At 37.3% G+C, this 26,401-nt stretch overlaps 1 protein-coding gene across 4 annotated transcripts in view; it reads right to left on the reverse strand.

Moving 5' to 3' along the window:
• LOC127413329 (interferon regulatory factor 2-like) overlaps window positions 1-26,401 on the reverse strand; it is a 43,813-nt gene that overhangs the window by 7,365 nt on the left and 10,047 nt on the right. For 3 of the 4 annotated variants that reach the window (XM_051650381.1, XM_051650382.1, XM_051650378.1), the window contains 2 exons: window positions 23,853-24,005; window positions 17,942-17,988 (listed from right to left, as the gene is read on the reverse strand). In XM_051650381.1, coding sequence (XP_051506341.1) covers window positions 17,942-17,988; window positions 23,853-24,005 — 200 coding nt within the window. The remainder of the gene's footprint in view (window positions 1-17,941; window positions 17,989-23,852; window positions 24,006-26,401) is intronic. The other variant, XM_051650379.1, reaches the window with a different exon arrangement.

Here is a 26,401-nt window from a genome sequence, read left to right on the forward strand (position 1 = left end):
AATTGATTAATCAGGCAAAAAGACATTTTTTTTTTTTTTTTACAAAAATCAATTTATTGAAAAGATTTTTATAAAAAAAATATTGTATGCTATACATTGTGTACAAAAGGTTTAAAAGTAATGTTACAATATACAACCCCAATTCCGAAAAAGTTTGGACAGTATGAAAAATGCTAATAAAAACAAAAGGAGTGATTTGTAAAATATATTCACCCTTTGCTATATTGAATGCACCACAACTACATATAATATAATTTTTTCCTTGTGAATTTCATTGTTTTGTTTTTTTCAAATCAGATGATCGCAACACACTCCAAAAAAGTTGAGACGGGCAATTTAAAGACTAATAAAAATTTGACAAGTTAAAATAACAAGGCGAAGTGAAACAGGAGATGTTAAACATGAGGCACTTGTGTCATTGTATAGTCCTTCAAGAGCAAGGATCATTCAAGACTTGTGAATTTACCAACAAATGCTTCAGCAAATAATCCAGCACTTTGAGAACAATGTTCCCCAAAGACAAATTGGAAGGATTTTGGGCATTTCACCCTCTACAGTGCACAATATGGTAAAAAGATTAATATGGTCAAATCTCGGTGCGTAAAGGGCAAGATGAAAACCCCTTCTGAATGCGTGTGATCTGATCCCTCAGATGTCACTATCTTAAAAAACATAATTCATCTATAATGGATATCATGAACATGGGCTTGGGATAACTTTAGTATACCTTTGTTAGTCAACACCACTCGCTGCTGCATCCTCTGATGCAAGTTAAGACTTTACTATGTAGAGTTGGGGGTACTCGAGTTCGGACTCGGACTTGAGTCCGAGTCATGAGTCCAATTGTAATGGACTTGGACTTGTCACGGACTCGGATAAATTTTACTCAGACTTGACTCGGACTCAGCCTTTGGGACTCGGGATTGTTTTCCGACTCCAGCCGAGTTCATGGCATTTGATTTGTGATGCAATGAACAAAATAAATAACTAAATAAAAATAACGAAACAGAAATAAATGGACACTCTGTCTGCAAGCAGCTGTAGCACCCCCTGATGTCGTAGACGTAGACAGAGTTTGTTTCACCGTATTGAGCAAACACACCTGCAGAGCAGAACACTCAGTCAACCAATACGCACAAATGTTACTATGGAGACTGCTGTATAACATTCGATTACCGAGGTGGCTGGACATAAAGACAGGTATGTTGCCAATGTACTAGAAACTAAGCAAGGCAGTTTCGCACGGAACCTGACAACTGGTAAAATCACCAAGACGGCGCTCGCATCGCGGATTCATCGTGATTAAGAACTTCATTAAATCAAGTCATGCACATCATGTCTCTCACAGTTTACTAAAACAATATATACAAATATAAATTCAGAAAAATATGATTAATATTGGGCTATTAAGTCTTTTTAGGCGTAATGTATCCACACATGTAGGCATCTGTAGTCTCTTGTGGTCCATGCAGTGTTGTCAACTTAAACTGGTCCTTGATGAATTAACTGGAACTTTTTAAATAGTCGGGGAAACAAATAGCTATTGCTAAAGCAGGGACTCATAAACAGTCATTAATCATAGTGAAATCAACACACCATATTAAAGGGTTTGCTCTCGTGCCAGTAGCTCTAAAGTTTGCATGCAGTCTGTCTCATGAACACGTACAGGAGATCAACGGTCGGTGAAGAGTTTCACTTAATAATACATCAGATTTTAGTTTGTTTCTCACCAAACCTTATCGTATTCCTTCACAAGACACGAGTCACATACAATAATTTGTTAGACTTCTGAATTATTACTTTTGTGTTCTCTTGAAGAAGTGGTCACCATAAACTGCCATTGTGTGACAACACTTGAGCACTTTTTTTTTTTTTTTTCACAATTTCTCAAAAGAATGAAAATCATATGGAGTTATAAAAACATGGGTGAGTAAACAATGACTGAATTTTAACTAATCCTCTGAGAACCAAGGGAATGTAAACTTTAGAATTGGATCATTTGTTTAAATTCAGTTCCTATTTTTGTCTTGTGGAATATATGAGAGTATCTGTTTTTTAAATGATAACACACAGACACATCAGGGTTTTAGGTGCACAAGCAGTGTGTAGAACTGCCCCATGTTCTCCATGAATTAACAATCATGTCCGTGTTAATGGCACTAATATTAGCAGTGGGTTTTTCCAGTGTTTTCAGATGCAGCATTTGCAGTCAAGTCGTGAGATGTAACTTCTCAGCGAGTGCTAATTACTAGTGTTGACTCATTATTTTCCCAAACCAGACAAAAAATAAATCTCAGTATATATTATTTCTTTAGATTGAGATCATTTTAGATAAAAGTAAACTAAATTGAAAATGAAGTAGAAATAAAAAACAAAATTAAAATGGAAACAATAATGACTCTGGTTGTAATGACTAACGCAGCTTTCACTTTCTTTAGTCTATGTTTGAGTGGAGGGGAAAATGTCAACAGAACACAATAAGAATTGTGTTGAAGGACACTTTTGTCTTCATACACCTAAAACATATGCTTTCATTCTGAAAACACTTCAAAGTTTGTTCAGCAGGAAACTAATCATTAAATATAGAGGTGTTTTTGTTCAATTTATATTGACAATTGTGTTTTCTTAGTTGTGAAAGTTTAAAATAAGCTTAAAATATTGATGTTGAGTTTACGGTTACAATTTGAATTCAGATTCATGAACAGATTCATTCAGACTCGGCCTGTTATGACTCTGTCTTGAGTCCGACTTGGCCCCTTTTGGACTCGGACTCGATTGTTTAAAGACTCAGACTTGACTTGGACTCGACTAAGGTGGTCTCGAACCCAACACTATTACTATGCAAAGCAAAAGCCCTACATCAACACTGTCCAGAAGAGCTGTGACTTCTCTGGGCTCGGTCTCATCTTAGATGGAAAGTAGAACAGTGGAACTGTGTTTTTAGGTCCACATTTCAAAAAATCTTTTGAAAAATACAGCCATCGTGTTATCCAGGCCAAAAATGAAAAGCACCATCCAAGCTGTTATTAGTGTCAGGTCCAAAAGCCATTGTCTGTATGGGCCAAGAGTGTGTCAGTGCCCATGGCATGGGTAACTCGCACATCTGTGAGAACACCATGAATGCAGACAGATATGTAAACATTTTGGAGCAACATATACTGCCATCTAGCACCGTCTTTTCCAGGGACGTTCCTGTGTTTTCCAGCAGGACAACTTCAAACCACATACTGCCCGGATTACAAGTGCATGGCTGCGTAAGCAGCAGAGCATGTGAGCGAAGCAGAGCGGTGTGACACTCCTCTCAATAACCCGCTCCATGCATGTGCGCTCCGCTCAACCACTCACAGCCCAAGCGAACGTTCCGCTCAAGTACCGCTCACACTCACCGGTAAAAAAACATTCGCTCAAATCACGCATTACATTTCTCGGTAGTATACTTGGTTCCAAGCACGTACACAGGGGGGTGGCTACATTGGCCCGAGCAACTGCCCCTTTGCCCACATGGGCTGAGGAGCCCCTCTGGGTGAAATATAGACTATAGGCCGACATTTATCAAATTATCAAATGATTAGTAATGTACACATCTTAAATTATGTGATTGTATTGTTGTGTTTTTGTATATAAAATCTCGCTGTTTATTTTGGATTGGTTTACAACTGCTGTTAGATAATCGGGTCAACCAGACCTCCGTTATCATTTGTTATCAGTCAAATATTTCTCTGTTAGCACATATGTCATTAACATCTTAAAATAATGCCTTAACTTTTTTTTCAGTTCTAATTACCTTTATTTACTTGAAACAAATCATCAAACATATGTGCGTTGGCGCGGAAACCCGCATACGCGCAAATTTGCACTTTTCAGTTTAAACTGGACCCGAGTGATACAACCGACCCAGAAAAACACAATCTTTTCAAATTTAAAGTTTGTTTGAGTCATTTATGGCAATAATGAAATCATGGACTGGTAGCAGCAGGTAAAAGTGAAATTCATAATTGTTATTCAGTTGTCTCCACGGAATGATTATACTGTAGATTTGATACATTAATAGGTTTCTGATTTAATGCTATCCGACTTGAGGTCTGTAAATTAAAATGAGCAATTTCTCATCCTAATTTTGTGTTCAGTTTTAAAGGGTGTATTAATTTATCCAGAATGAATGAATGTTTTTCTCTTTTTCAGTGCTGTTGCTTTATTAATATTCCCTACAATTTTATATGTATGAATTGTATGCAATATAAAGGACTGTGGTTAATTATATAATAATTATTATATTAGTAGGTATCATGTGACCCCTTTGTTTTTTCTTGATATTTTTAAAGCAGCATGAAGTGAATCTGGACTTTATATGCATCAAACGATCATGTGTTGTGCATGCGCTCTTTATATGTACAGCAGGGTTTAACCATGGATTTAACAAATAAAAAAATATTTGTCCTGCATAAAGTGAGATTTTGACCATTATTTATACAGGTGCATCTCAATAAATTAGAATGTCGTGGAAAAGTTCATTTATTTCAGTAATTCAACTCAAATTGTGAAACTCGTGTATTAAATAAATTCAATGCACACAGACTGAAGTAGTTTAAGTCTTTGGTTCTTTTAATTGTGATGATTTTGGCTCACATTTAACAAAAACCCACCAATTCACTATCTCAACAAATTAGAATATGGTGACATGCCAATCAGCTAATCAACTCAAAACACCTGCAAAGGTTTCCTGAGCCTTCAAAATGGTCTCTCAGTTTGGTTCACTAGGCTACACAATCATGGGGAAGACTGCTGATCTGACAGTTGTCCAGAAGACAATCATTGACACCCTTCACAAGGAGGGTAAGCCACAAACATTCATTGCCAAAGAAGCTGGCTGTTCACAGAGTGCTGTATCCAAGCGTGTTAACAGAAAGTTGAGTGGAAGGAAAAAGTGTGGAAGAAAAAGATGCACAACCAACCGAGAGAACCGCAGCCTTACGATTGTCAAGCAAAATCGATTCAAGAATTTGGGTGAACTTCACAAGGAATGGACTGAGGCTGGGGTCAAGGCATCAAGAGCCACCACACACAGACGTGTCAAGGAATTTGGCTACAGTTGTCGTATTCCTCTTGTTAAGCCACTCCTGAACCACAGACAACGTCAGAGGCGTCTTACCTGGGCTAAGGAGAAGAAGAACTGGACTGTTGCCCAGTGGTCCAAAGTCCTCTTTTCAGATGAGAGCAAGTTTTGTATTTCATTTGGAAACCAAGGTCCTAGAGTCTGGAGGAAGGGTGGAGAAGCTCGTAGCCCAAGTTGCTTGAAGTCCAGTGTTAAGTTTCCACAGTCTGTGATGATCTGGGGTGCAATGTCATCTGCTGGTGTTGGTCCATTGTGTTTTTTGAAAACCAAAGTCACTGCACCCGTTTACCAAGAAATTTTGGAGCACTTCATGCTTCCTTCTGCTGACCAGCTTTTTAAAGATGCTGATTTCATTTTCCAGCAGGATTTGGCACCTGCCCACACTGCCAAAAGCACCAAAAGTTGGTTAAATGACCATGGTGTTGGTGTGCTTGACTGGCCAGTAAACTCACCAGACCTGAACCCCATAGAGAATCTATGGGGTATTGTCAAGAGGAAAATGAGAAACAAGAGACCAAAAAATGCAGATGAGCTGAAGGCCACTGTCAAAGAAACCTGGGCTTCCATACCACCTCAGCAGTGCCACAAACTGATCACCTCCATGCCACGCCGAATTGAGGCAGTAATTAAAGCAAAAGGAGCCCCTACCAAGTATTGAGTACATATACAGTAAATGAACATACTTTCCAGAAGGCCAACAATTCACTAAAAATGTTTTTTTTATTGGTCTTATGATGTATTCTAATTTGTTGAGATAGTGAATTGGTGGGTTTTTGTTAAATGTGAGCCAAAATCATCACAATTAAAAGAACCAAAGACTTAAACTACTTCAGTCTGTGTGCATTGAATTTATTTAATACACGAGTTTCACAATTTGAGTTGAATTACTGAAATAAATGAACTTTTCCACAACATTCTAATTTATTGAGATGCACCTGTATATATATATATATTCGATGAAATAATGTTTAATGATCCCAAAACAAATACAAATGATTTAATTCACAAATTACACTGCCTTCATTTAAGAAAAGTTTTTTTTCTTCTAATGTACAATCATTTAAAGCGTTTTTCTCTGCGTATGAATGCAGCAAGCGACATCGGGAGATGTTATCTGCAACCACTAACCTAGAGTCAGTTTTTTTACGTTCACTTCTCGTTAAGGTGTGGCTTTGGCTTTGCGAAACTGACCAGCAGTTGTGTGCCACTATCCAGAAATCAAAAGCAACAGGCCATCGATTAAGTGAGAGAATTCCGCTATGAAATTCTCTATGTGAGAGCGTAAATCTTTACCAATCAAATGTTCAATTGTACAATAGAGGCATGAAAGCAGAGTGCTCTGCCTGCAAATTAGGACACTGCAAGATCATACATGTTTATTGGTTCTGATGCAGGGATTTTTTGTTTGTGTTCACCGAGATTCAAGGAAAAATGCTTTGCCAATATACAGTATTATTAAGCTTACATATTCAATTGAGGATGCTCTTTCTCTTTCTGCAACCCTGCAGAACCGGGCCTGCATCTAGCTGGCAGCTGCACTGGCATGATGGCAAAACAACAAGATAACTTACTTATCTATTAATTTATTATCGAATAGTAGTGTAGTCTACTAGCTCACCTTCTGCTGCACTACCATGTTTGCATAGCACATATTCGTGCTCTCTGGCAATGTGACACATATGATTCCAAAAGTAATATTTGCTAATTCTCACGGTCTCCCCACACTCCCTTTCGATTTCCTCATTCTTAACTTTGCAACCACTAAAACAATGTTAGTGCTCCATAACATCAGGCCTATTGCATATTTCGCAGATTCCCAAACCAGCATATCACTTCTGGGTTGAGCGAGCGGCACTGAGCGGCCTGTGCAAGCGGAGTGGAATCTTCAAAAAGGCACTCTCCGCTCAGGTTAAATTAACACTGCTCCAATCAACGCTCCGCTCACATTCTCTGGTAAGCAGAGAGTGCAGGTGCTAGATTGGCCTGCCTGCAGTCCTGACCATCTCCAATTGAGAATGTGTGGTGCATTATGAAGCACATTAGATGGCAATGAAGACCCCATACAATTGTGCAGCTAAAGACCTACATAATGGATGAATGAGGGAAAATTCCACTTTCTAAACTTAACAAACTTGTGTCTTCAGTGCCCAAATACTTAATAAGTGTTATTAGAAGAAATGGTGATGTTTCACAGTGGTAAACACTCGACTGTCCCAACTTTTTTGGAGCGTGTTGCAATCATCTGATTTGAAAATATTGTACATTTAAAAAAACAAAACAATGAAATTCACAGGGTAAAACATCATATAATGTTTAGTTGTAGTGATTTCAATATAGCAAAAGGTGAATTTAATTTACAAATCATTTTTGTTTTTATTAGCATTTTTCATACTGTCCCAACTTTTTCGGAATTGGGGTTGTAAGTGGAATATAGTTATTTTTAAAAACTGTTTGGGAGGAGCAGGACAATGTAAATTATAAATGATAATAAAGAAAAACTAAATCACAATCTAAGTGTTAACTGGTAAGAGGTACAGTGGTCTGCAGGAACACACACATTCCCACTGAACATATAACACGTTACTGTGATGTATTTATTCTATAAAAGGGTCTCAAGCGCATCAAACACCACAAGCACTCTGTCAACAAACCTTTCGCTGCAACGGGCCCATATTTACCTGTATGCTTATGATCTTTAAAGTGTTTAACAAAGTGCTCCTACTGGACAACTTGGGTCGTGTTTTTTCCACTTCATCTGGTTTCAGCCATTTTTCAAACAAGTTTTATCATGCAAACTACGGATGCAAATTTTGGCAAATTCTTTTAATTGGTTAACCGCCAGCAGTAACCGATCATTAACCAGTTAACGATAAGCCATAAATCAAGCAAGTGACCAAACAGGCATGACAAAGGTCTATACTAGCTGAACCAAAACAGGCTCGCATGACAGATGTGCATATTTAGCAATAGTTATTACATCAACATTTGAATGAACAACCATACATTTCCTAATATTTCGTAACAAACACATTTAGAATGGATCGCTTGCACGCCAAATTAACCTACAAGGTGATAACTTTTGGCAGTTTAACAATGGAAGAATAAAAACAGCCAGCCTACCCACAAATTGAGCTGCTGGGCAAACCTAATCATTTTTGTTTAGAAGATTTAACATACATGGGCAGGGGTCAGTATGGTACACAGCCGGTTGCTGCTTTGGTACCACACTGAACTCGTGCTACTACTAAACTTTAAAGGTGCACTCAGCAATTTTTTCCTCTTTAAAAAAGTTTAACTCCTAAAGACATGAGTTGTAATTTTGCAATATATGTATGAAATCATGAGCACTCACATTAAAATGAAGACTCCAGTCATATCAGTAACCTTATAAAAGCTGTTTTATTCTACATGGAGAGGGTCCACACATGGGGGCTGACATTTTAGAATCACATGACCAGCTGAATACTTCTCACTTAATCTCAGTAACCGTCCTGTTATTTGACACTTTACTCACTGATTAAAGTAATCATGACTGACTGTGAATACTACATTTCTACAATGGCATCTGAAACTGAAAACTATTGATTTTAAATGATGCTGCATCCAAGCCGCAAGGTGTCAGTGTAAGTCCAAGATGACACAAAGACAAAAGTTACTAAGTGCACCATTAAAGTCCAATTTTACAATTTGCATTTAAACATGCAGTCTTCATGGATTAAAGGGTCCCACAGTGCATGCTTCGTATTTCCTTGTCATTCAGACTGAGGAAGACAGTTGTTTACGCATTGTACAGTTGTACAGCACCCTCGTATGTACATAACATGCCTTACATGTTAACCCCATCAAATAACCTTTCTGTTGTTTCTTTAATTAACATTTTGGGTAATTTTTAACTGCTAGTATTAGTCGAACAGATTTTTAATGCCGGTTAATCAGTTAACCGTCTATATCCCTAATGCAAACACATTTTCACTACTGTAAAAAGACATCACTGACGGAGCTGCTCCGTGCACATATGCGACTAAAACCCAGATGTACTTCATAGGAAATCAAAGAACGAATGGGTATGACATCATTTAGAATGAAATCGGGCCAAAAAGAAGGTGTTTTTGCGTTCATTTCGGTGGTTCGTAACAGTTTGCCCGGACAAACCTTTAGGAAAGCTTCTAACCGGCTGCTAAACACCTTACTGCCACTGGTCTACGTCATCGGTAGGTTATCTGAAGCTCCAGTATTCAACTGAACATACCGGCATACAAGACCATGTTTAGAACTTTTTATTCCTGAACGAAGAACTTCTCTGGAAGTACAGTATATCGGGGATCATGAAATTCGTTGTTAATTATTTTCATTATCAATTTTATTGATTAGTTGTTGCAGCGCTAATGCTAATCAAATTCCTGTACAGCATGTTATACTATTAAGTAATTCTATGGCACTCCAATTTTATGTCACATGTGTGCAACCTGTCATCGAACACCAAATGATAAATAGTGCTAAAACTGTTGCATGTATTGGTTTGTAGTATAATATAGGCTAGGGACCCTATTTTATGAGCGCTAGTGCTAAGCGTTGCAGTATGCAATACGTCATATGTGCAAAGCCAATGGACATGGCCAGGAAGTTTTAATATTTTCGTGCAAGCATGCACTAAGTCTAGGCGCAAGTGGGTGGATGAAATGGCTTGTGCAAGGCGCAAATGGGCTGGATCAAGTGCAATTTAATTCTGAGGTTTTTCTCTGGTTATTGCACCATCTGTGACCTATTATATATTCCATTCCCTCTCAAGCAATGTCAATATAAATGAAGACAGCCTATTCACAAGAATTTGGTAGTGTAAATGGGCTGTATGTAATGCATTAGAAGATTAGAACCATGCACCATTTGTAGTTGCTTTTTGGAACTATTGGTTATAGGCAAAAATCTATGCCAATAGTTGCGATAGTTTAAAAAAAAAAATTTTCCTCCATGTTCCCCTGTAGCCGGCACTATTTTGATTAGATAATCAAGTAATCTAAATCGAAGTGAGGGCATGCAAAGAAAAATGCAACTATATGGGATCTTCATTTCTTGTGAATAATACTAAACTTTATTCCTAATTAAACCTCATCTTGTGAAATATACAAACAAACACTTCATCTGGCTAATATATTGGCTCTAAAAAGCTTAATTTGGTAAATTCTTAAATATAGAGCATTGTAACAGAGCCAAGTCGCCGTCATTTCAAATTAAGAGCCCCTTGTGTGTTTTGGGATTGTTTATAGCTGTAAAAGTCCCACATTATCCACCAAATCGTAATTTTTTTCTTGTTATTATTGGGATTTTGGTTGAACAATAAACTTCGGGATTTTATAAATTTTTGACTCTTGTAGACTTTATGTCTGTGTCCGTTACAGTAAGGAAATAATTGTTTTTAACATTTTTAAATCTAATTTAAAATCCAACGGCCAATTCATTGGTTATCGGCTTTTACCACTACCTTAGTTACTGGTATCTGCAAAATCCACAGTCGGTCGACCTCTAATTGATACTGACCTACTGATACACAAATCATGGTTTTAAAAATGATTGATAGCTCTTTAATATCATCTGCTGGTGGAATATCCAAACTGCAAATGCAGGAACTGAGTTTTGACTTTGCGTTGAAAACAGATGCGCTGGCACGAAAATTAGATAAGACGTTGCGCGTTGCACTGCGCCTTGTGTGGTCACAAAAACAGAGCCCTAGATCTTTTCGAAAATTTTATACTGATAGAATTTGGGCCAATATTACAGAAAAACACAATTCCTTCTGTTTAAATCATGGTCTGCTTTTCAGAAAAAGAAAAAAAAAAACACCTCAGTCTAAACCCCCACACACACATTTACATAACCACTTATACTCTCATACACAGACCAACAGGGGCCCCACCGCACAAGTGTGCAAATTCACCACGCTTGGTTGCATTTCCTCTCTGATGCTAAACTTCATGCCTCTTGTGATTGTTCTCTCCAGAAACTACTGGAGTAAAAAGCTTGCTTCACACCTCTGTACTGTGTTTAGACTGATAACTGCCACATAAACCTGTATGTCAAACAGCACTTAAAATCAACGAATATTTATAAGCTTCTATTGTATTTACTGACAGATTTATGGCAACAGTCAAGACTATCATCAAACTACAGGGTCTGCTGGCTTCCTGACATCACATGAGGACAAATTTATCACAACAATTATGTTCACTTCTTAGCTTCAAGAATACCATAATATTACCATGGTACCATGTCTAAACAAACCACCATGGTACTTCATGGTATTCTTTGAAGTACAGAAGAATATCATGCAAATACCATGGTACATGAACATGGCAATCATTCATATAATATAATATAAGAACTTAGGTATTATCATCTGATACCACCATTGCACCATGGCACTAAAAATGTAGTTCAGATCTTGGTTGAATCTCACAAAGAAATGTCCAGGTCATATTTCATCCCAAAATCAACTGAAAAATAAGAATTTTAGAATTATAGAACCATTAAGATTTGTTTTGCATTGTGACATTATCATTACAATTAAGCACATTTTCACTCAAACGTCTCATTACTGTAATGTGGAAAAGTCTCATTCTCTTTACAGAAATACAAATCATCCTGTCTGGTCTAAATATATAGGCCTATATGTTTTTAAATCAGAATAAATTAAATTTAGTACACTGAACACTACCATGACTATGTATACAATGTACTTTACAAGTATCTTTACAAGTAAGGTATTTTAGCTAATGTTTCTTTATTTTTTCATTTCAGTGAAGGAAATTCGATTTTTTTTTTCACATTGTGTTAATGATAATTGCAACTTAACACTGAATTGTGCTTTAAGTTGCAATTGTGCTTCTATATGTTACATGCAAAAATCTTAATGGTCCTACAATTAGCCTTTTCTTACATTTTTATTTTTATTTTTTTTATCAGTTTTTCTGAAATCCACCCAGTTATGTCTCATAATGCAATACCCTTTCAAGATTCTTCTGTGCACGTGTTAAAATCCAGTTTGTTTTTACTGATCTGGTGGACAAAAATTTCCCTCCCTCAAAGCAATAAACACCATTTTAATCAACCCACCAAAGCCAAGATGCAGCAATTCTACAGTTGAATCAGACATTCAGTCTTTACAGTTTTCTAACAACCAGCAGCACATTAGCCGGAATCAGCGAGATGGCTCACTTCACTGCGTATTCTTTCTCTTTTTTCCTCCCCGTCTTGTTTTGCATCAGAGCTGTGCTACAGGAACTGAAAACAGGGGGTTGAGAGTGTCTACGGTTTAAGATTTACCCAAACACACACTGGAACTCAAATGTGTAGGCAGAAATTGTGCAAACGGGAACTGGGAAAAACCACAAAATTACAAACATGTAACATTAAATCACAAGACATGTAGACATATATGCATATACTGTATGCTTTTCTGTGTAGAATTAAGTTTATTTTATGATTCACTTAGAATCAGTTATAATTTTCTTTATTTGAGCGGTGTATGATCTAAATTTGAGTCAATTCAATCAAAATTATTAAGTAGAAACCACAATATTTAAATAGCAAATCTAAGTTTAGTTTATTATTTGCATAGAGTTACCTTAACTTAAAAAGTTTAGTTCTTTCTATATGTTACCAAGTTAAGTGAACTTAATTACACAAGTTTTGGAGACGCCATTACTCAATTTAATGTAAAGTCAAGTTATTAGGATTTTCAGTGTAAGGCGTGGCCTGGCCATGATGAAGCATGCATCCTTATACTGATACAGTGGTGCCGAAACCCGGGAGGGAGCAGGGATACACTGTCGCGGAGTCCTCGCCGAGAAGGGGAGGAGCAGTTCCGTCTGCCAGGGGCCAGAGGACTCGCTGCCGTCTACCGGGGGAGGAGCGAGCTGGCGTCCACCAGAGGGCGGAGGAGCGGTTGAGGACCGGGAGACTGCGCATCCGGGAGCCGGCAAGCAAGTTTTCTCTCTCTCTCCTCTCTCTCTCTGTGTCTCCGCTCGCCCTTTCCCTCTTCCCACGCCTCCCCTCGTCTCCACCAGGTTCACAGGAGGCGGGGTGGACCACCAGCTGACAGAACGGGAGTTAGTCTGACCCGGTGGCACCCTGACCTGAATTGGGCAGGGGAGGAGTGTGACGAGGAGGAGGGCGTGGCCGGCCGGCGCTGAATCAGCGGAAGAGTGAGATAAGGGGCAGTCGGAGACGCAGGTATGAGAGAGAGAGAGAGACGCACATGGCCACATTGCATTTGTGTCTGTTTTTTGTTGTTTTAAGATAATTTTTCTCATTAAACATTTATGTTGACTGTTTAGCTGGTTCCCACCTCCTCCTTGCCCATCCTTATACCGTTACAATTAGAAATTTCATTATTAGGGAAATACAACCTGTTGGGAAAAGATAATAGTACGAAATTTCATTAAAGCTTAAATACCCTTACAAAAATTCATGAAAGAGTTCATGGCAAATTTGCAGCAAACTTGCCGTAAATTCGCACTGATAATTTTCACATGCAAATGAACTTTGCGGCAAACTTGCAGCAAATTGTATATTGTTGCCAAAGGTTTGCTGCAGGTTCACATCTACCGGCGAAGAGCTTCAAACTTCTGCCAAACATTTGCAGCAAATCAAAAGCTCTTTTGCTGCAAATCTGCATCAAGTTTTGTGGCTAGATTCGATTTTTTTGTAAGGGTAATGTGAGTGATGAAACATTGCGGTCTTTGTCCAAAACACATTGGGCATCATTCATGAAAATTTCGTAAATATCTCAGACTCGATTGTTTATAGACTCAGACTTGACTCGGACTCGACAATGGTGGACTCAACCCCAACACTATTATATATTATATAGTATTTCTATATCTATTTCTATATATATATATATATTAGGGGTGAAACGGTACATGTATTCGTCCCGAACCATCACGGTACTGATGTCATGGTTCGGTGCATGCAGTCAGACGAAGAACATCTGAATCAGTCACAGGCGATCCACACCCCAATCCAGAAGGGGGCACGCGCGGTAATGCAATGCTGTTTGCTAACCGCCACAACAGGAAAATGAGCAGAAGAAGAAGAGACCATCTATGCACCAACCCAAAACAAGAATGGCTTCTCCTAATGCACAAGTTTTGTTTTTCATTATTCTATTTATTTAGTACTTTTATAACACAAGAGATGCTTTTCAGTTTTGTAGCTGATTGTGACCAAATACCTTTGGTTTTTTATCAACCCTACAAAAGAATATGGCCTATGCAAGAGTGCATTCTGTTTACTGCTTAGTGCTTAATACACTAAAGGAGGCTGTCATTGTATATCATGGCACAGCATTTGGACATTACCATATAAATATGTTATTTCTAATAAAGTAAAAGAAATAATTTACAAAATTATTCATAGATGTTTTCATGTAAATGCAGCCATTAGTAGATATATTCATACTGTTTGTGATAAATGTACTTTTTGTAACACATCATTTGAAGATACTGAACATTTATTTTTTATTGCCCTTTCTCTATTTCTTTTTGGACTGACTTTAAAATAGATTTGACAAAAAAATTAAGCAAAACTCTTCATTTAGAACCTTATTTTACTTTGTTTTCAAAACCCATATTTTTCTGAAAAACAAAATTACATTATTAATCTTTTAATTATTTTGGCAAAGTTTTATATTCATAAGACAAATATAATTCAAAAGAAACCCTCATATATTACCTTTTGTAATACTGATCTCACAATATACTTTGAAACCTTTTCAAACATGAGATCACAAAACAAACAGCTTATAAAAACAATAAAAATGTTAAAGCTTTTCAAATTCATGTAACTGCCCTAATATTATATAGCACATTTTATCCCAGTATTTATTTATTTTTTTTATTATTTATTTTTTTACATATTTTTATGTTTATGTTTTAGTTGTTGTTGTTATTCTCTGTTTCACATACTCTGAACTGTACCACAATGCCTTATATTTGCCTTGTACTTTTTGCATTGTACTTGTCTGTAATTGAAAAACAAAAAAAAAATACTAAAGGAGGCTGTACTGTACCAACTACCTCAGGGGGTACTAAATGCCACTAGGTGGAACAAACTGTAATTTGCACTACTGTCTGTTCAAAATAAATGAAAAGAAACCTAGCATTTAGGATTTGTTGCTTTTTCCTGTTGTACCGAACTCGCATCAAAACGTGACCCCAAAACCGAGGTACGTACTGAACCGAGATTTCTGTGTACTGTTTCACCCCTAATATATATATATATATATTTCACAAGATGAGGTTCATTGATGAGGAATAAAAACAATAAAAAATGAATCGCAATTATCGGCAGACATAGTTCCAAAAAGAAACTACCAGCACCAGTTAATCGGTAAAACCGATATACTGTATCCAACAATTAGCCGAAACATTCAAACCACCTGCCTAATATTGTGTAGGCCCCCCTCGTGCCGCCAAAACAGTGCCAAACCGCATCTCAGAATAGCATTCAGAGATGATATTCTTTTTACCACAATTGTACAGAGCGGTTATCTGAGTTACCGTAGACAGCAGTTACAGAAATACTCAAACCAGCCCATCTGGCACCAACAATCATGCCATGGTCCAAATCACTGAGATCACATTTTTCCCCATTCTGATGGTTGACGTGAACATTAACTGAAGCTCCTGACCCGTATCTGAATTACTTTATGCACTGCACTTCTGCCACATGATTGGCTGATTAGATAATCACATGGATGATTGTTGGTGCCTGATTTAGAAATATCTTTGGTTTACGTTTTTCGTGTTTCAATAAATTAATTAAATTTATAATGCAAAATCGACAGGTGGAAGTGACGTTTGTGGAAAATATTCACAGATCCTTTGGCAGTGGGGGCAGGGGGGTCGACAATGTAATCAGATATCGCAATATTTGTTTTACAAAAATATCGTACAAATATTTCTTGCATATCACCCAGTCTTAGTGAAGAACTACACTACCCATAATCTAGCAGAGAAAGATCCACCAATCATAGAACTGCAACTAACAAATGAGTTCTCTCATTAAAGATGTTAAGTACACAGTCTTGTACCTTTATCATTCTGTCCTATTTTCAAATATTTATTTGACTTTTTTTGTTTCACCTTGGAGCTGGTTGGTTTGGTTCATGGCTTACAACGTCTTGTGAAGGATTAGATGAAATCCCTTTTGGAAAAAATGAATAGGAAATATACTGAAAAAGTAAGCAGGCAGTACCATAAGTACTGATTATTCAAAAAGCAAGAAGTGTGTTAAATTATCTGAAACATTCCAGCCTGTGACTGTATTTCTGCAATTGCATATGCTAACACTATAACAAGCACTGACAGCTTTTGATAAACTTGCCCCCCAGACAAGCAGAGAAAAAAAAAGCTTGCAAAAACTTGCTCTTCAAAATTGAAAAGGCACAGTAAAACTTTTACAGACTCTTTTCAAATTGTTGCTGTAAATACCTGCCATGACAGAAGTTGACCTGAGAGAAAACATTCATGCTAATGTCTGTACAGTGCATGCTGAGAAAGAATGTTTTGGATCAGTTCAGTTCAGTTGCTCTGACTCTAAGAACTTAAACACAAGTCTGAAGCATTGCAGTAAATGGACACAAACAAAAGAATTCTGCGTATTGCTTTGACACACCTGTTGAATGCACTGTTAAACCTGGTCTCATAGAGTCACGTTACTATACCTACATTTTTGCAAACTTACTTTTATGTGGTTCGTACCTATTGTGGCAGTTTCCTGGTGAAACACCTAACGCACTACAACAACGATGGCTTTTATTCACTTCATAAACACTTTCTTTTGGCCCTGTTCCTCACACAATGCTATCTAATGACATCTAAACACTTTTACTATTGCACATGACTCATAATATGATACATTTTAACATCTGTATTACATAACTACATGTCATTTACAAGCTTGTTTAAGTGCAACCAAATTGTGCAATAGCTCAACTGATAGAGTGTTGCAGTTTCGATACAAAGGGTACGAGTCCTGAAGAGCATGTGAGTTGACACGCGAGTCGACGCTGATGCTTTAGCAATTGTGTTTTTAATCTCACATTCGCTTTTTCAGAGATTATTGGTTAGGTTTATATTTAAGGTTAAGGGTAAGTTTTCCTGATTTAAAATTCAATAGAACATTAACCACAAAAAACCTTGTGTGCTTGGGAGAAAATTTTACTCACTTTTAGTGCCACACAGTGGACATTCCACCTCGAAACTGCCGTGATACGTGTAATGAACCATGTAATGTAATTTGGCAAAAATGATGCCACAGTCACATAACTTTCATCAAACTGGAGATCAAGCTGGTTTTATTTGTTCCTTTATGCCATAACATTACTACTGCATATCAATTTTAGTCTGCAATAATTTGCAAAGCAAGCATCCCTATTACTGTTGCCCATACTTACAATTTAGGGACTTGAATGAACAAACAACATTTGTGCTTTGGACATGAATATAACTTAAAAACGTGCAACTTGTTGAGGAGAGGTGTGCTATTAATCTTCTAAGCGGTTGTCCACCGGTGGACGATAAAGCAAGAGAAAAAAATCACAGAGGTCTAGAATATCATAGAGACTTGGTGTGGGCTCCTTTGACTTTAAATCAGTTAGAAACTAACCAGAACACTCCAGCAACCATCCAGAACACCCTACACATTTTAGAAACTTCATAGCAACAGCACAGGCAAGCACCACTCAACTCAAGTTTCAGAAAAGGTAAAACTCTGGTTTCTTTCTCAAGACTGCTTCTTTTTTCCACTTAGGATGAGTTTGACACATACCTCTTTGGAGTCTTCCTCACTTTGGACGCTGTCTGTATCGCTCTCTGCTGGAAGACAGACAGAAAGCAAAGTGATCAGACTGATTCATCAGGGATTTCCTGACAGACAGGTTACTGTTTATGGATGGATGAAACAGTGCTAGCGATCGAAAAAAATAAAACAGTTCAAACGATGGACTGTTAAAGGAATAGTTAACTCACTTAACATTTACTCACCCTCATGTTTTTCCAAACCCCATAGGAATCTCAGTCACCATTCACTTACATTAAATCTTTTTTCCATCCTGCCTAAAAAAAAATTCTTTGTGTGTTCCATGGAACAAAGAAAATCATATACTTTTTGGGTATTAACCTCTTTTTGGTGTTTGGGTTTGGTGTTGACTGACAGAGAATTTAGGTTCCCGGCCAAATATAAATGAAAAAACAAAAAAACTAGTAGCATTGTGTTTGTGATTGTCAAGAATAACTCGGCACTTGAGCATGACATTTCATGCCGTAAACCAAACATTTTCACCCCCAGGGATTTCTGGGAAAAAAGGGATTGTTGTTGAATGAAAAACATGGAACAGCAGGATGTGAGTCAACATTCCAGTCTGTATACAAACAGACTGACAATTGCTATATACCTTATCATATATCAGTTTGAATTCGATCCCATAAGACCTGTTTCTGTTCATAAGATTACATAACGTTACCAAAACGAGTTTTAAGAAGCCATGCCCCACAATTCAAAAATAAATGAATGCAGTGTTGAAAATAAAAGAGCAGTCTTTAAAGTAACTGATTATATGCTGTTTTTAAGCCACATGAAAATGTCATATGATTTTATCTCCAAGACTGCTTTACTGATGAAGTGCTCCACAAATTGCTCTATTAAACACATTTCTTCTACATCATGATTTTTTTCAGCATAAGTAAATTAGATGTTGTTAATAACTGATCAATGTTATCTCACATAGTTTTACAGAAAATTTCGAAATTATGAACGTTGCATAAGTGCACTAATGCATTTCCTCATTGGGAATTTTTGCATATTTTGGCATCAATTATATTATTGCATTTATTCCTTTTTTTCTGAAGTGTTAACCATAATATAATTGCATCTATGCCTAAATAACACAATTATCATTTGTTATCATTTTTAGAAGAATATTTCAGCTCTGTAGGTCCATGCAATGCAGGTGAATGGTGATCAGGCCTTTGAAGCTCCAAAAAGGAGATAAAGTCAGCATAAAAGTAATCCATACGACACCAGTAATTTAATCAATGACTTCTGAAGTGATCCAGTTGGTTTTGGTTGAGAACAGACCAAAATATAACTCCTTTTTCACTGTACACCTTGACAACAGTCTCCTTGGCGATCGTGATTTCAAGCTCGATTACACTTCCTAGTGCATGACGCATTTGCAGAGCGCTAGATGGCGCTATAAGAAGTGTTATCGGATCGTTTCAGAAGACACTGATTAAACCACTGGAGTCTGATGGATTACTTTTATGCTGATTTTATCTCCTTCATGGAGCTTTAAAGGTCTGATCACCATTCATTTGCATTGTAAGGATCTACAGAGCTGAGATATTCTTCTAAAAGTCTTCGTTTGTGTTCTGCAGAAGGAAGGAAGTCATACACATCTTAGATGGCATGAGGGTGAGTAAATGGTGGGAGGATTTTCATTTTTGGGTGAACTATCCCTTTAATGCATTATGAACTAACATTTACTATTAATGAACAATAGTGTATTTATCCAAAACTATTAAGCAAGACAATATAATAATGTTGTAAATGTTGTCAAATATATTGTTCATTGTTAGGTCATGATACCACATGCATTACCTACTGTTAAAGAATAGAACATTTCCAAGACATTTATTTGAATGAACATGAACTAATGGTCTGATAAGCAATATATAAGTTAATAATGTAAAAAATTTTAATGAAGTACTTTAGGGATGTTTAGGGATCTTGCAATATATTTAGATATTTATGGAGGTATGCAGTAACTTTTTAAAGTCGATAAAATGGGTGAAAAAAACCCCCACAGACTTAAATTGAAGGGACCCAAGCCAAATCTAGAGATATGAATCTCCAGAGATTTGGGGGTGGACTCTTTTGATATGGGCCAGTTAGCAACCACCTAGCAACCCTCCACAACACCCTAAAAACCACCTATTAATGCCCTAGCAATAACCAGAACAACCAAAACTTATAAAAACATTGGGGGGCCCCTGGTCTAAACTGAAAAGCCTCGCTCTAAGCAGAGAAGAATATCTATGTTAGTAAAGGATATCATTTTGTATTTTCCAACTTTTCAAGGAAGTCATTTGCATTCCCTGCTCATAACTCGCTCCCAGAGGGGACAGAGTACAACAGCAACACTAGTAAAAGCAATTGCCCCATCTGAAATATAATCTCAGATCTTGAAGTTTATAACTTCACGCTTTAACAGCGAGCCGGATGACTTCTTATTGGAGTCAAGCTTCACAGTGGGTCTGTGCCACAGACAGAAACAACTAATAAGCATAGCTTTTCATCCCACACTGTTTGTGCAACAGGCAAGAATGACAAATCGTAAAGCCTGTCAAATAGAAGAGAGCAATCAGACTTAGTGAGGGGAGGTGCGCAGTAACTTTTCTGAGCAATCAAATTTACAATTTTTCGCATGGGTGATAATGCAAGGGGTGAAATAAATCCCATAGGCTAACATTAAAAGAGGGACTCAAGCCATCTAGTTATGATATTTGTGGAGCAGTAACTAACAACAACCCAGAACACCTTAGCAACTGCATAGCAATGCACTAAAAACCAGACAGAACACTTTGGCAACTGCATAGCAACGCCTTGACAACAACCCAAAACATCCTAGTATCCTAGAGTTTAGAATTTTCTTCACAAAATGTTCAAATCTATTAACTCCAAATGAGAAATAACTCAAATTAGAAGCTATGCTTAAAGATTCACCCATTATACCATAAAATGGACAACTATGTCAGGCTTTCATAACAATATGAAGGCTCATTTTTACTTTATGAGGACAAATACATGCAGGTGAGAAAGTGAACTGTGTTTGCACCTCAACATTACATATTAACAGAGGTACAGCTGCCGTGACGCACACAGAGCATGTCCTTGAGATGCGTACAGCTGGATGGGCCGATCACTTATGGACATTGAACAAGTCAACGAACAAACGCTGTCTACACGGATCTCACTGTTTCAAGCATTCAGGATTTGAGATGAATGTGAAATTAGCAATTAGCTTGAAGATAAAAAAAGGGGAACAGCACTAAAAAATATATTTTTGATGATGTTCAGTTTAATTAAAATGAACTAAAGCAACACAATTCTCGAAAATTTTGTCACAACCTGATTTCATTGCATTCTATCCATTTCAATGTGTAAAATGGGAGTTTACTTAATTTGAGTCAGGACTACATGAATACTTTCTATGGTGTTAATGAAGCATTGATGAAACTGGGCAGGGGATTTCCATTTCCCAGCATGCTCTTTATGGGACTCGATAGGGAGAGAAAATGTTAAAATTTAGTGTTATTTTGTGTGTTTTTGTGCAAGATGAACATAAAAGGGATAGTTGTTAGAGTTTAATGTTTTGTTATTTTGAGATTAAGAAGAGTTTCTGTTAAATTGGAATTTTGGGGGTTACCATTTTGATCCAGTTGTTCCACTAAAAAGACATTATCTAGTTTACACCACAATATGCTTGTTTTGTTTGCACACACAGAGGATCAAATCTGCCACCAGTATTTACAAGTTTCCACTGGGCATTGAAAACCAAACAACATAGAGCTTTAAAGGGATAGTTCACCCAAAAATGAAAATTCTCTCATCATTTACTCACCCTCATGCCATCCCAGATGTGTATGACTTTCTTTCTTCTGCAGAACACAAATGAAGGTTTTTAGAAGAATATCTCTGCTCTGTAGGTCCATACAATGCAAGTGAATGGTGGCCAGAGATTTGAAGCTCCAAAAATCACATAAAGGCAGCATAAAAGTAATCCATATGACAGTGGTTAAATCTATGACTTTAGATGCGATATGATAGGTGTGTGGGTGTGAAAAAGATCAAGTTTCATATCAAATCAAAAAGATTAAGTCATACTTTACTATAAATCTCCACTTTCACTTCCACTTTGAAGTGAAAGTGAAAGTGGAGATTTATAGTAAAAAAATAAAAGCATATAAATGTTGATCTGTTTCTCAGCCAGTTTAAAAAAAATAATTTGTGTTCAGCAGAAGAAAGAAAGTCATACACATCTGGGATGGCATGAGGGTGAGAGTAAATGATTTTCATTTTCAATTTTGGGTGAACTATCCCTTTGAACCAATAAGCAAAAAGCCCAATTTTGTGTGTGTTTTAATTTTTTATTATTTGTGTTGCCAATTTATTAATAGCAAAAGAGATGTCAGGAATTGATGTGGAGCAATTCAAATCAAACCCATTTATTCTGCATAGGGCTGGGCAATAGGATAATGTAATCGGACAAGAATGATGACTGACATGTACCCCAATGCTGACTGAAAAAAAAAATAATAATAAATAAATGCAGAAATTCGTATATCTAAAAGTCTGTTCTCAAACAAACTAATTTGTGAAACTGAAAAATAACAAAATAAATTAATAAATTAATGGCAGTGTGATCTAACTGGCTGCATCGCTGTCAATCAACTCCTTTAGAAATGTCATCAGCGTGGTAAGCTGCCGGAAAGTGTCAGTGCGAGCATGGTAAAAAAAACGACAGCTTTGGGCTATTTTTAATAAATGACAATTGGACAAAAGAATAAGTCAAGTTGTCAATAGACATTGTCATGATGTGCGCAAAACAGGACAGCTCCCTTTGAGAGCACAGAGAAACTGATGAGGAACAAAAGGGAACTTAATGGACTATTCAAACTTATAGCAAGATCTAACCCCCGTTTTACAAATAGACTAAAGAAAACTCATAGAAATGCAGCTGAGCCCCGAAATACAGAGGAACTGCTTCTCGGCTGAGCTGCACGTATCCCTCTGTTAATCTCTCTGTTTTATCTGGAATGTGAACTTGCTTGAATTTGGACAGTGATGATCAATTGGTCAATTATGGTCAATTTTAATCCCCGACACCTTTGACTTATGACGTAGACCCCCTCGACCCAAGTAAAGATGTGTGAAAGGTATGCCAATGGTTATTAAGTTATTATTATTATTATTATTATTCAATATATACTGTATTCAATATTTGGAGCACTTGTTGGTTAGGCACCAGTGTGTGTCTTTGAAATATTCCATAAAAGTTTTATGTATCACAACCTTTCCTGCAAGCTGTAGCCCTTGCCACTTCTCTTTGTCTATTCGATCTTTGTATTTTTTGCAATCCGTTCAGTTTTATGCCTAATGGTTATGTAGGCCTATATCATTTTATGTCTAAAAGGAAGTTCTTTCTTTTGGAAAGCTTTCAAACAGTTCACATTCACAATGTGATTTTGTGCATATGATGCCTAGTGTTTTTTATTAAATATATATATATATATATATATATATATGTATAGAGTAGTGCTTTCCATGTGCTACAAAAAATGTGTCCAACCATTTTTATTGAGGCCCACCCAAAAGTCATTTTCTGGCTATGCCACTGTTTCTATGGTATCTGCAAACAGTGACTGATTGACGTAAATCAATTTAATGATGTCAGAGCCATTTTATAAATGGCTTACGAGGTGCATGTGATTGTTGATGTTACCAAGGGAGCCATTTCCTCCTTTAATAATACAATTTAGTGGCCATTATACAAAAACATTTGACCACTCAGTGCTGTGATTGATCAATCAGAATCAAGAATTCCAGGGAGCCATTTAGTAATGTTGTATAGCTCTTATAACTATGTGCTAAAGTTTGTCTGTGTGTGTGTCAAACCAACCTCCATACGAGGAGACAGGGGAGATCTGTAAGGGGTAAGGGTCGCTGGAGGTCACAGCCTGATCGTTTTCCGTCACCACCTCAATGGTCTGACACACATCGGGCAGATCGTTGATGATCAAGTGATCGTCTGCAGGGCTCTGCCCACCAAATTCTGAGGAACAGGAACAGGGAAGAGAGAGTAAATATGGAGAACATTGAAGTGGGAAGTGCCTGTGTTTCTTAAGTGGATGTGCCATTTTTCACTGTGGATGCAAGTTAATTTACTTTAATGGAATAGTTCACCCAAAAGTAAAAATTCTGTCATTATTTATATCTGCTCTCATGTCATTCCAAACCCGTATGATTGACTTTCTTCGGTAGAACACAAAAGGAGAAATTTTCAAGAATATACTGGTCACTCTTTAACCCAGCAGTTACACTGAATGGGCACTGGAGCTTTCAAACTAGAAGGATGCAAAAGCACCATAAAAGTGGTCCATATGACTATATACCAAGTGTTCTGAAGTCAGCTTTGTGTGATAATCTTCATCTTCAGATAGCTGTTAACTAGATAAACCGCTGCAAATGGATTAGCTCGTGAACAATTCATTCAGACCAGTTTTGTGAACCGGATCAATGATTCATTGAAAAGATTCAACTCAAAAGAAATTGGTTATGAATCGGACAACATTTCTCATGACTTGCGCCAAGGAGAGCTAGGGAAAACTTTTAAGGGAAAGTTCACCCTCATGCCATCCCAGTTGTGTGACTTTCTTTCTCCTGCAGAATTTAAACAAAGATATTTAGAAGAATATCTCAGCTCTGTTGGTCCATACATTGCAAGTGAATGGTGACCAGAAATCTGAAGGTTCAAAAAGCATATAAAAGCAGCATAAAAATTATCTATAAAACTCCAGTGGTTAAATTCATGTCTTCAGAAGCGATATGACAGGTGTGGGTGAGAAAAAGATCAATATTTAAGTCATTTTTTTACCATAAATCTCCATTTTCACTTTCAGATACTCTTTTGAACCTTCAGATTTCTGGCCAACATTCACTTACATTGAAAGGACCAGCAGAGCTGAGATATTCTTCTAAAAATCTGTGTTCTGCCGAAGAAAGTCTTCATCTGGGACGACATGAAGGTGAGTAAATGATGAGGTAATTTTCAATTTTGGGTGAACTATCCCTTTAATATTTTCAGTTAATAATGACTTATCGGTCTGACTTTAGAACATATTCGCATGGATTACATTTACGTTACTTTTATGTCCTTTATGAAGCTTGAAATCTCCAGTCCTCGTTCATTGTAATTAAATGGAAATGAGCAGCAGGTATATTCTTCATAATTTCTCCTTTTGTGTTACATGTAAGAAAGAAAGTAATGTTTGGAATTACTTGGAATGACAGATATTTGGGTGAATTAATCCTCTACCATGACTCCATAATAAAATGATGGAAACAAGTTTAAAAAAAAATTAACTAGCTGAAAGCCTTTTGTAAATGAATTACAGTGGCAATTTTTGTAGCTTTCTCAATTCAATGTGTATCACAACCCCATATCAATGCTGACAACTGACTAAACAAACACTAAGCTCACCTTTTACCCGAATCGAGTGCGTTACGAGTTTGAAAGGGGAAACAGAAAAAGGTGGACATGAATAAACACAGTAACAAGGAGATCTGGATAAACAGGTCCATGGCAGAAAGACAGAGAGCAGAGAATGATAGGTGCAGCATAATCATAAGCTATCCTCAAATATAAATGTGGGAATCTCATAAAACCTGTCTATATATATATATATATATATATATATATATATATATATACACACACACACACACACACACTGATGAGCCAAAACAGGTGAAGTGAATAACGCTGATCATCTCTTCACAAGGCCACATGTCAAGGTCTGGGTAGATTAGATGGTAAACGAACAATCAGTTCTTGTAGTCAATGTGTTGAATGCAGGAGAAATGGGCAGGAGTAAAAACCTGAGTGACTTTGATAAGGGCCAAATTATTATGGCCAGATGACTGGGTCAGAGCATCTCTGAGACGGCAAGGCTAGTCGGGTGCTCCCGGTCAGCATTTGTGAGTACATACCAACAGTGGAGTGACAAACCGCAACCCGGCGACAGGGTGTTGGGCACCCAAGGCTCATCGATGTGCGAGGGCAACGAAGGCTATCCTGTCTGGTCCAAACCGACAGAAGGTCTACTGTGGCACAAGTCAGAAACTTTTAATGATGGTTACGGGAGGAATGTGTCACAACACACAGTGCATCACACCCTGCTGCATATTGGGGCTGCGTAGCCGCAGACCGGTCAGAGTGCCCATGATGAACCCTGTTCAACATCGAACGCGCCTACAATGGGCACGCGAGCATCATAACTGGACCTTGGAACAGTGGAAGAAAATCGGCAGATACCATAAGACACTTTCAGGGGTCTCGTAGAGGCCATGCCTCGGTGGGTCGGTGATGTTTTGGTGGCACGCGGGGGACCAACAGCTTATTAGGTAGGTGGTTATAATGTTTTGGCTCATCGGTGTATATGTATATAA

The sequence above is a fragment of the Myxocyprinus asiaticus genome, chromosome 22, assembly GCF_019703515.2.
Source record: "Myxocyprinus asiaticus isolate MX2 ecotype Aquarium Trade chromosome 22, UBuf_Myxa_2, whole genome shotgun sequence".
Taxonomy (NCBI): domain Eukaryota; kingdom Metazoa; phylum Chordata; class Actinopteri; order Cypriniformes; family Catostomidae; genus Myxocyprinus; species Myxocyprinus asiaticus.